The sequence below is a fragment of the Carassius auratus genome, linkage group LG28B (assembly GCF_003368295.1).
Source record: "Carassius auratus strain Wakin linkage group LG28B, ASM336829v1, whole genome shotgun sequence".
Classification (NCBI taxonomy): Eukaryota; Metazoa; Chordata; class Actinopteri; order Cypriniformes; family Cyprinidae; genus Carassius; species Carassius auratus.
Genome location: NC_039293.1, coordinates 7,086,558 through 7,098,806, shown reverse-complemented (window position 1 = coordinate 7,098,806; position 12,249 = coordinate 7,086,558). Strand labels below are relative to the sequence as shown.

Genomic DNA, 12,249 nt, shown 5'->3' with positions numbered 1-12,249 from the left:
AGTATTTTGTCCATCAGTTAAATGTATTATGGTTTATAATCTCTGTTAATAATTTGGATCTTTGTGTTGTTTCTGAGTTAATCAGGAAAACTGTGTGTTATATCTGGACTTTTGTTTGTGTGGTTCTGTGGACACACACACACACACACACACACACACACACACACACACACACACTCAGAGGGCAGTCCGGATCAGATCAGGTGTCACACTGACGCACTGTTAAAGCTTCATGTGGAAAAAGCAGCTTCATGCAGTAAATCAAGCTCGTGTTTCACACATTCACTGAAAAGTGGCCAGGGTTGCCAGGTCTGCGCAACAAAACCTACACAATTGCTCCTCAAAACTAACCCAAAACTGGCTCAATCGCATCCCCCTGATTTTAAGCCTGGTTTATACCTCTCTCTGAACAGGGAAATATTTTCAAAACTCATGGAGAAATTAGATTAGAGGGTTAGTTCACCCAGGAATGACAATCCTGTCATTATTTACTCACCTCATTCATCTTTGAACACAAATGTAGATATTTCTGATGAAGCTCTACAGACAGCGAGGATCCTTACACGATCAAGGCTCAGAGACGTTAAAATGATCCATGTGACACCAGTCATTTTACCAAGCTACAAAAATACATTTTGTGTATAAAGAAAACTAAAATAATGATTTAATTCAACAATTCATACAAATACAATGACTATAAATGTCATAGTGTGTGTAAGAGGAACAATTCTCCACGTATACTGTTTGAGATTGACCAACACTTACAGAGTTAGTCAGAAGATAAACCCCAGAGTTAGAAAACCTGATATCATGTGCGTTACAAGCTTCTGTTTGAAAACAGCGTTCATGTGTGTGTGTGTGTGTGTGTGTGAGAGTGTGTGTGTGAGTGTAGAAAAAACGATTACAACATTATAGAACCAAACTGAATTAAATTAGCCTATGCACTTACATATACATCACATTTCTCATCAATATGTTTAACAATAAAGATTATATAAGGAAAAGAAGCACATCACAAATAGCCTACATCGTTAAATCCTGTCCTGCTGTAGAGAAACAGAACATCTCTGCTTATTAACTAACAATCAAAGAAGCACAGGTTAAAGATACAGGTGCACACAGAACACAGTGACGTCACCTTGGTTTTGACAGAACGCGTGGTGAACTCATGCATCTAGCCAAGAACTTAATATACAAAATAATCATATTGATTTAAGCATTTAACATTTATCAATTAATAAATGTCGGTAATGAACAAGACTGCACAAATTATAGCGATCACGAGCAACACCCCATCAGTTATACTCAGGTCTATAGCGCCACCTGCTGGTGCAGTTTTGTAACTTCTTAGAGAAATTAAGTGGCTATAAATGACAAAACAAGAAGGAAAATGTTTTTAATGCATGGCCACATATAACTTCTGTAGTTGAGAGCATTCAAATGCAGTTATTAATGAAGTTATTAGAAGAGAGAGACACACACACACACACACAGAGAGAGAGAGAGAGAGAGAGAGAGAGAGGAGAACCAAAATAACTCCTCAAACTCAGCAAACTCCTAGACTCCGAAGAGAAAGGAAGAGTTGAATTCGCCTCACATGAGTAGGGTTGTGTCCCGAGACGCAGTACCAGTGTGGCACCAAGAGCCGGAGCAGTGGGCCTGTTTGAAATTGTTTCATTTATATGTTCATTCTATTTATTTATTTAATATTTTATATGAATCAAATATAAATTAGCCACTGCTTAGTCTTCACTGTAAAAAATTTAATTAACAGTCAAACCAAATTACAATCAGACACCTTCAACATTTCCTCAATTATCACAGTTTATTTGCTCTAGTTTATGAAATGGTAATAAAATATGATAAGAAATCAGAGTTGAACTGTCAGAACAAATTCATCTTGATAATATCAGTTAACTTTGATAGAAAGGTTTGTAATGGATTACAATCAACCAAAACTTCAGACAACGGTTAGTATGGTAATATTTTGTTGAACAATTACTAAGCAATGCTTAATTCTGTTTAGTCTGTGGTGTGAAAAGGTTGCATTAGCAATTTCAAAGTTAGTTTTTTTTTTTTTTTTTTTTTTTTTGGGGGGGGGGGGGTATAATATGTCACAGTTTGCTTTATTTTGTTATACTCACTTACCTAAATCATTTATAGTGTCCTGCACCTATTATTATTATTTTTTTTTATAATATATGGTGTGTGAATAATTTTTGGTTTGACTGTGCACTTATTCTTGTTAAAACTACAGAGAAATTCAGTCAAGAGCAGTGAGTGATTTTCTTAGTTTAATTTTCTTGGATTAACATTAGAGCAGCTAGTAGCTAAATTAGGCACGGTCCCTTTAAGAGACGATGAAGCATCCAATATAATGAACATCCAATATTTTTCTTAACTGTTTACTTCCACTTAAGACATAACCAACAGTTTTTTCGAACAAACTTTCCCAAGACAGGTATTTTGACTTATTTTGTATGTATTTGTCGGCACAAGAGCAAAAAGAGGCAAATTCTGTGTTCAAGTGTTTTGAGATGCCTTTCTCAGCCAGAACACTGCGGTGCTCAATTGGGCTTTTCCACATCCTCTTCTGTTTGTTTAAACTGCGATTTGCATTTGTTCGTCCAGGTGCAGGAGGAAGTTCAAGGAGAACTTCGCAAAGGAGATCTGAGTTCAATGTCAGACGCGGCTCTGAGACTGTGAGATGCGTGCGCACCGTACACAGCGCGCAAGTTGAGATTTTCCGCATCTTGTGCTTGAATGATTTAAACTCTTTTCACTCTCTAAAAGTCTTAGTCTTAGGCAGTCTGCTTGTGCATTCAACAATCTCAGATTATTATTAAAATTACTGGGAAAATGAATGTTTGGAAATGTAAACTAATATTTCCTACTGACATACTAAAGCTAAAGATATAAATATCTGGCTCAAACCCCTTTTTTGTGGTGACAATACTAATATGCCTAAGACTGTACTTTACAAACGACATTGTTGCTCCTTTATAAAGAATGAGCAAACAGTCATTCACAGAACTGATTAAAGACAGAGACAGACAGCTCTCATTTGAACTAAATATTGAGAGATACAGTAGAAACATCATGTGTGGTTTTCTATTAAACAATGACTCAGATCGTGAAATACATTTATGAGCCTTAGATTAAGAGAAGCTTGGGAAATGAGAGCATCCAAGGAGTGTGAAAGCTATGGATTTATTTTAAATCTTTTTAATGTTCTTTAATGTTATGCTATGCTATGTTTTTAGGCTTTTTTAAATTTTATTTATTTATTTTTATAGAAGTATCGATTCAGGTACCGTTTTAAAAGTATCGATATCGGATAAAACCCAATCGGTACCCAACACTATGTACGACCCCTTTAAAATTGGGATAAAAAATAAAATGAAAACACTGGATGGATTTTTTATTAATATAGGATGGATGTATATATACACATCCAACATATAGCTCTGTTCAAACAACTTTAAAAGTGAATTTTACATCCGATAACCCTTTAATATTAAGTGTAACATTCTGAACTCCAACCACAATTTATATGAAAAGCCAAACTTACTGGAGACTGCTGTGTAAGATCCGAGTAATACTTCTGATATACTTCTGCGTCAAAGCTATGTAGCTACGCTGTAGGCTATGTTTAGTACGTGCAGCGTGTCAATTCTAGAATGTGCTTGAGTTTTGTGTGCACTTTAATATATTTTAATGTTACACCTTCTTATATAAAATAAAATAAATCGAAGAACAAGTGTCTTATCATTTATTAAACTACATAGCATTATACATCACTAGTTGTCTTCGACAAACAATGTTGATCTGTCGTGGTACAAGTCCTTGTGGAGATGGAAAGAATGAGAGTACAAACATACGTAACTGTATGTAGGTAGATACTATGTTACTAATGTATACTTATACTACACACACTTCTAGTTACTACAGTAAGTACACAGGTGGGACCCTAAAATTAAACTCAAGTTAAAGCACAGATACAATGTGAAAACTTTAGATGCTTTACATCTCATTCCTGTATGACTTTCTTCAGAACAACACAGACTCAGAGTTTTAGAGAATATTATCAATCTTTCCTGCACATAGTGTAAGTATTCAGCACATATTTGTAATGTTTTAATGTTATGATTAGATGAATCTAGGTTAGAAAATTAACATGTACTGTAGTGTATGTATATGGAGCATTTTTTCTAATATTGTATTCATCACTATTTCTTCTCATGCTGCTGTTTCGTCCTCCCTGCAAAATAATTCCAGACAAACTCATCACTGAGCTCTCAGATTATTAAACGTGAATGATCTCAAGAACTCACCAGCTCTTCTTTCACAGACGATCTGAAGAAGAATCACAGTAGGAGCAGCAAACACTGCAGGAAAGATTACGATAGACACAATCAAGAGAAAAACAGACTCAATCTGTGAAACTGGGAGTCAAGTCAAAGCTGTGGTACCTCTCAATAATGATCCTGCACTGTTCCCAACATCATGAAGATCCTCAACATCACATCATACTAGAGCTTCACATCACAGAAATGATGAATTAACTCAAACTGCTTCATTAATCCATCGTCTATTATTTTTGTGTTGGGAGTAAACTGATGGTTGCCATCTTCTCTTTCTGTCCTTCTTATGATCTCAACTCTTTCTTTAGATACTATCCATCCTGACCGACCAAGTGATTAGATCATGGGAAAGTTCATATTTAGTGGAGAAGTGCTGCTTACATTTTGCGAAACCTGTCAGAACTGCATTTTGTGAACCACATTTGGTCTGAGCACAATCTGCAGGCAATACTTCTGCATTCCATTCGATTCTAGAAATACCAGGAGTCTCTATGCCAGGCATGGACTGGGATCACCAGATGCATGGTGGAGATCTCTTGTCCACCTCGTATTCAAGTTTCACTAAAAACACAGGGAGAACACGAGACATTTGAACAGTCAACAGAGCTTAAGCTGCTTGGAAAAGACCACCAATTCTCCAAAAGTCAGAGAAACAGCACAGTCACAAGAAGAAGGACTGGACTGGATCAATGCTTTGGTGGTTGTTGGAAAGCCCCGCACTGGAAAACTCAGGGTGTGTTTGGCTCCCAGAGACTTGAATAAGGACTGCTGCCTTCTTTGACTATCAGGACTTTTATTTTGAACTTATTGTTTGAGTAGCACTGCCCTCTAGTGGCCATTTAGTCAAAGGCTTGATAGATGGTGTATCTAAGCTTTCTCTTCAGGCTGTTCCTGGGCAGGGCTGGGGAGTAACGAAAAACAACATAAGAGTAACTGTATTTCCTTAAACATTTCATTATTTTAAATAAGGGGTAATCAGACTACAGTTACACCTGAAAAGTATTTTAGATTACCAATGATTACTTTTACTTTGATGTAATTTATTAACTTAATATTTAACCCTTTAAGACCTGACATAGAACATTTCTGTCAGAGTATACTTTAGTAATTTTACATGCTGACCTGTCATTTTTGAGCAGGCTTGAGAGGGTTACTTTAAAAATGTATTCCATTACAGTTACTAATTACTTCATAAAAAAAGTATTCAGTAATGTAATCCAAGTACCACAGTATGAAAGTAATGTAACTGATTAATTTTTGATTACTTCTGGATTACTTCAAGTTCAAGTATTATTTTTTTTAAAACAACAACATTTATTAATTAAGAATTTCACAGCCCTGAATTAATATATATGTGAAGGACTATACAGACATCTAGTGCATGGTATTGGTATTACAGATAATTTTTTTCATTTTGAAGAAAATATAATAAGAAATAATTTTAAGGAAATGTTTCTTCAACAGGAAAATAAAGATATCAATTTTTTTTTTTTTCAATGAAAATATAATAAGAACATTTTTTAGACAATGGAAAATGTTTCTTCAAAAGGAAAATAGAGAATACAAATATATTTTTTATCTTTGCAAATATAAAACTAATTTTTAAAAGTACAAATGCTTCTTTAGGTTAGATGTTGAATCCTTAAATTAAGAAAGTGTTTTCTTTGCTGGAAGGCACAGTTTACACTGTTCAACGTTGTTTGCAATTTCTTCTTTTTAAACAAAATAGCAGCGGAATTTCCATGAAATGAACGCGTTTTACAGCAGTGATTCAATCTGCGTCTGAGGAGATTGTAGACAGCTGTTATTTGCGCATGCACCAGCAGGTGGCACACGTGACTCGCCTGAGTCATTAATCAAGCTGCGCTTAAATATAGTGTTATTATGCCAAAATACTGATTTATTTAGTTTTAAATGAAACCATTGTAATCCTGAAAGTATTCTAACTTTTTTCAAAATGTAACTATAATTTGATTACTATGTTTTAACTAAGTAACTGTAACGGATTACAGTTACTGGATTTTTGTATCCTGATTACGTTACGCCATTACATGTATTCCGTTACTCCCCAACCCTGTTTTTGTGTATATTCAAATGCCATAGAGCAATACAATCCTTACACCCTCAATTTGAAGACTATGTAATAAAGCCATGGTAACTAGAGAAATAGCTCAAAAGTGCAATAAACTGACCCAAAAAAAGAAAAAAAAATCAACACATTTTACTAAATACACAAATATCACAAATGTCAAACTCAATCTTGTCAATGTAAAAACCAATAAATCATTGTTTATGTAAAAGTTATACAGTTAATGTTAATAACTGTAACCTTATTGAAAGTGTTACCAAGGTTTTATATATTGTTGAGTGTGTGTCTTTTGAAAGTTCTGATTAAACCTTTCATTGCTGTATCCCTTAAATCCAAATCGCTGTTAATGTAATGCATGTTCCCACTGGGCCTAGTTCTCTGGTCTCGTCAGTGCTGAATGCAGCTATATTTAGGGCCCAAGCCCCAAAATGGGCGTAGGTCCCTATTGTTTTCCATCAGATTATTAAAACAGTGTGCATTATTGAGACACTGTTTTCCTAATGAATGTTGTTCAGTTGCTTTGATGCAATGTATTTTGTTTAAAGCGCTATATAAATAAAGGTGACTTGACTTGACTTATTATTATTTATTTATTTTGTCAAGGTTTTTGTGGGTCTTAGATCCCTAACATGCTCAAAAACCCTTAACAATTGTCACTGGTGTGGTGTTTGCACTGACGGTTTGTGGCTGCCATCGCTGCAGATTCTTGTAGTCCCAGTATTTTGGTAAATTAACAGTTACAGTTACAACAGTTAATGATATATACATTAATTATGTGTAAAATATTTTCACTGGATTTTTAAAGTAAAGTTCTGACAACCACAGATGCAAATTTTTTTATTGTACATTTTTTTAATTTGTACATTTTTACATGTTGATTAGTATAGTGAGGAATTAAGAGAGGAGGCTAGCAAAGATTAGCAAACTTTTCTTTCTAAGTATAACTGTAGGCCAGAACCTGGTATTGTTTGTACCAGTACTCAGAACCATTCCAGGGCAGAAAGAAGGCCGTATTTTTCCGATCGACTTTTCCAAGGCCATACTTGTTCTTGCCCACATATATTTCCTTCTCTGAACACACTCTAACTGCATGCACGGGCACAGAACCATAAGAACCGTATTCCCATTTAATACCCCCAGAGCTATTTTCTAGAACCAGTACGTCAAATGAGCTTACTCTGTACTCTTTGTCACCGTAGGGGTAATGGCAGTATGGTCCTTTGGTTCTGGAATAGAAACCCGAATTACATCCACTACGGCAGACATAGTCAGTTCGCCCAGCATAGTCATTGTAAATGGCAATTGCTCCAGAGGGTAAGTTGTAATTCCATGTCACCCACTTTATATCTTGCTCTACTGCTCGGCGAACACGTGAATGGGAAACCTGTGAACCCATTAGAAGGTCTGGAGGTGTTTGTGGGCCCAAAAGAGGGACAGCTCCATCCTCTGCAAGAAGGTCAAGGAAAGAGTCCGTTTAAATCGTCACTTAAAATGGACAAAAATTGATCAATTTATAAGTAATATAAAAAGATTAATTGTAATCAGGGATGCACCGATACTGGTATCGGAATCAGGCCCAATACTGAGCTCCTGCACTCATTAACATGCCCCGATACCAAACACCGATACCACACAACATGTGATAAGTGCCGTATTCAGACAAAGAAACACAGACGACAGGCAGAATGGAGTTATTCAAGATTAAGGATCTATACAAAGCAGATGAATAATGAATAATCTTAAACATTCAGTATTAAAGGGGTGGTTGATTGCAATTTCACTTTTTTACAGTAAGTGTGTAATGTTGCTGTTTGAGCATAAACAATATCTGCAAAGTTGTAGAACTCAAAATCTTTTAAAGTCTTTTACATTTCTTAAAGTTTAATGCTTACAAAGACGACTCATATGGGACTACAACGAGCTACTTCCCGGGTTCATTACATCACAGACCTAGATAAACTCTGCCCCTGGGAAAACACAAAGAAGGGGGCGAGGCCGTACTGAGAAGAGGAAGAGAAAACCAGGGGTGCACGATAACATCTATTCATATATGAATCACGATTCTGTCTTCTTACCATTCTAAAGGATTCACAGGTTTCAAAATCAATTTTATATGCAACAGTTCTTATTACTCCTCCTCCCGTCACCTGCTCTGCATCTCTCTCTCTCTCCTTTATTCAGATCAGATTATCAGATCGATAATTAGTATAGATGAGCCTGTGTTTACAGTTCAATCCAGTGCACATGGCTGAGCTGAGAGGGCGGGACTTTTCCACCAGCAGTTGGCAGACCAACAGGTGGCTTAGCGAATCACAACACACTGAGCCAAATAACCAATCTCAGCCTATCACATGTTTCTAAAGGTGGGGGGCTTTATTAAACTAGGAATTACATTGAGTCGTTCATGAGAGAAGAGACAGAGCTGTGTAGAATGAAGGTAAATTATGTGAAAAATAATGCTTTTTAAAAAAACGAAGCATGAACACATGTTAGACTGCAACCCATAAACACAATGAAGCCTAGAAAAAAAGATGATGTACCATAGAGCAAAATTAACAGTAAAAGTAACTAAAACTTGTAAAATACATTTTTATGTGCATTATTAAGTGTAAAAATAAGGATATAGTCAAACCAAAAAATAATTCAAAAATGTTGATATTTTTTACTAATGTGAGGACCCTATAGTTAATTAATGTATGTGAGGTTAGCAAAATATAGTAATTTGTGACATATAACATTTTTCATACAGTGGACTACCAATAAAACTATAAAAAATTTGGGACCAAAATTATTCAGACTGAGTCTGGGAAAAAAATAAAGTTCAGGTTTGCTTGTAGAAAGAGACGACAGGCTGTTGTTGAGGCTAAAGCCCCGATATAGTTCAAACAAAATCGAAGAACGATCTGAAATGACATAATTTCAAACAAAATCAGGCTGAAACTAAGTTCGTTTTGAGTTTGTTTCAACAGCTCGAAACAGCTCACCAAAGTGAACTTTCTTGGCAGTTAATTTTGCCTGCTAAACACCTTTGAGATTCCATTGGTCCGTGGTGATTACACAGTTGGTGGGTGTGTTCTGAAACTCCACCTTCTTTGACCCCGTGATTTTCTTTCCCCCAGTTCACATCTCATCCAACAAAGGTCAGGCGGGAGAACAACAGCTACAAGTCGCTTTGCAAATGAGTTATGCAAAAAGCGACTTAGAAAAACATCAGATACAAGTTTTCCAAAGCAATTAAAAGAATCAAACAAAAGAGATAAGGTAGCAAGTACGGACTATATGTTTAAATAAATGTTACACCATACTTCTGCTGCTGTTCTTTCAATACGTGTTTTTAAAAGGTAGGCTAATATAATAAATGAAATGCCAAATGAATGTACAATAATAAGCATTTGTTTTGATCAAATGATGACGCCACATTAAATATAAAAACATGTAATTTATCCAGTTTAATAAAACACCTACTGTACATACACCATCATTGCATTGTAGCTGTGTTTAGAGGATATAACACATTTACATTAATCTACACCCTGCCTCCAGCAGCGCGGGGGTGTCCCCTAACCGGAGAACAAAAAACAACTTTTTCTGAAGTATATCGTGGCCTTAAGGTCTGCCCGACAAAGTAGTTGTGTAAATATTGCCATACTAGCAGCTGTCTGAACTTTTGGTTGATTTTTTATTTATTACATACTTTTTTGTCAAAGATATCTGACATTATCAAGCTGATTTTTAACTCTGAAGTCTTGTCATATTATATTACCGTAAACTGGGAGAAATGTGAATAATGTGAAAAATGTTGTTTGACTGTATCTATTTGAACTAATTAACATTATAAATAGTCCTTTGGTTTTTGTAAACAATATTTAAAAAATTTACAAATGCAGTGAAAATAATGGTATAAGTACACGGTATTGGCAAGTACCAAAAATAAAAGTATCGTTATTGGGTGAGTACTGAAAAAAGTGGTTTCGGTGCATCCCTATTTATAATACTATATATATATATATATATATATATATATACATATACATATATATATATATATATATATTTAAAAAAAGCTAATGTGATGATGGAACATGGTTACATGTAAGTATGGTTTAATTATTGATTATTAACAATGTTAAAATGGAGAAAAAAGAGGTGAAGCAACTGCTATAAAATGATAAATATGAAAGATTGTACAGATTTGATGGTCAGAGATGTTGTCACCTGTCTCCTGCAGACTGCTTTTATCCGATGCAGGAACACAGAGAGCCTCCAGCTGCAGAAGGGCAATGATAGCACACACCAACAGCTTCATCTGAGGATCATTACAGAGCTGACGGTCATTTCAGCACTAGTGCATTCAAATATTTGATAAATTAATATTTTATATTTCAGTAATTTAGTAACACTACAACAATATATACATAATCATAATATGTACATATACATTCTAACATTATACATATTATATATAATGTATAGGAAAATGTACTCACCCTCTTGTTCTGAACTTTTTTGTACGCTGAATGTTTTGTTGCTTAGGATTTATATAGTTCATTTATGACCTTTGAGACTTCTGTCAACAATTGCGATGTGGGACTGGGTAAAGGATGAAGCATATTGAAAAACAGGCACAAAGATTAATTGTTAACAAACTGTTGATCTCAATACAGTGGGGTAGAGGCCGACTGATATATCGGTTTTGCTGATTAATCTGCACCAATAGTTGATTCGGTGGATTTGAATTGTTTGGGTTATTTTTCCGGGTTGCATTCCTTGCTGGAGCAGCTGACAAGGGTCTGTTTTCATTAGACAGTACGAGAGCGGCGTATATATATATTTTTTTTATCCAATGTCCTGTATTTAAAGATGTGCATCGTTGAAATTACTGAAGTGGTAATACTTTAATATAAGAGTCCGTTTGTAACATTAAGATTAATGAAAGCTGTATTTTCCTTGTTAGAGTGTGTTAGTTTTAACATTTTCTATTATTATGATTATTACTACTACTACTATTATTATGGTTCAGTACTGTTCAAATAAGACAGTATTTTAGTTTTTGTTCAGTTTCCATTTTAAAATCTATCAGTTAATTAATCTGTATCAGCCAGTGTGGTGCAACCTAGCTATCAGTATCTGCAAAATCAGTCGACCTCTACACTGGGGATCAAGAGTTGAGAGGGGATTATTTGCTCAAACTTCAGCAGTTTATTTGTTCAAAGAGTCGATCACATAGATGTGACCTGTAGGAGTCAGAGTGATAGCGCCAACTGGCAATAAGAAGTGTGTTACTTTCTAAAATGCTTTGAATACATCCTCTTATTCATCAAAATAATGTAAAAACATTGCCTATGAGAATCTGCAAAGGGGTCCTTGATATTTAAGTTACTGTTGGCATGGCAACGTCTCAACCTTTAACTTTTGTTTCCTGTATTTTAGAGGCACTTAATATGCTTAGAATATCATGAAACTCAACACATGATAGTCAAACACTGACAAAAGCTCATAAATGTGTATTTTTTAAAAATCCTGCTGTAAATCAATTAATATTCCTCCGAGAAGAAACAAGTAGTTCACACTAGAGGTCTTCACGGGTCTACTTGGATCCAAAAACCAGAGGTCAGAGGGGGTTCGGGTCCGAAACTTCTACAAGTGCCTCAGACACGGGTCGGGGTCGTTTTCGGTATAAGCAGCCTCGGGTCTCTAATGTAATTAATCCAATCCAATCCACCTTTATTTATAAAGCACCTTAAAAACAACAGTGTTAACCAAAGTGCTGAACACAGTCTATAAATAAACAATAAC

At 35.3% G+C, this 12,249-nt stretch overlaps 1 protein-coding gene across 1 annotated transcript; it reads right to left on the bottom strand.

The window, feature by feature from the left end:
* Nucleotides 1–7,273: 7,273 nt before the first annotated feature.
* Nucleotides 7,274–11,025, bottom strand: LOC113067465 (natterin-3-like). Its single transcript, XM_026239888.1, has 3 exons — nt 10,941–11,025; nt 10,669–10,759; nt 7,274–7,899 (listed from the first exon to the last, which is right to left on the bottom strand). The coding sequence occupies exons 2-3, from the start codon at nt 10,757–10,759 to the stop codon at nt 7,388–7,390; spliced, it is 603 nt and encodes a 200-aa protein (XP_026095673.1). The 5' UTR covers nt 10,941–11,025; the 3' UTR covers nt 7,274–7,387.
* Nucleotides 11,026–12,249: the final 1,224 nt, after the last annotated feature.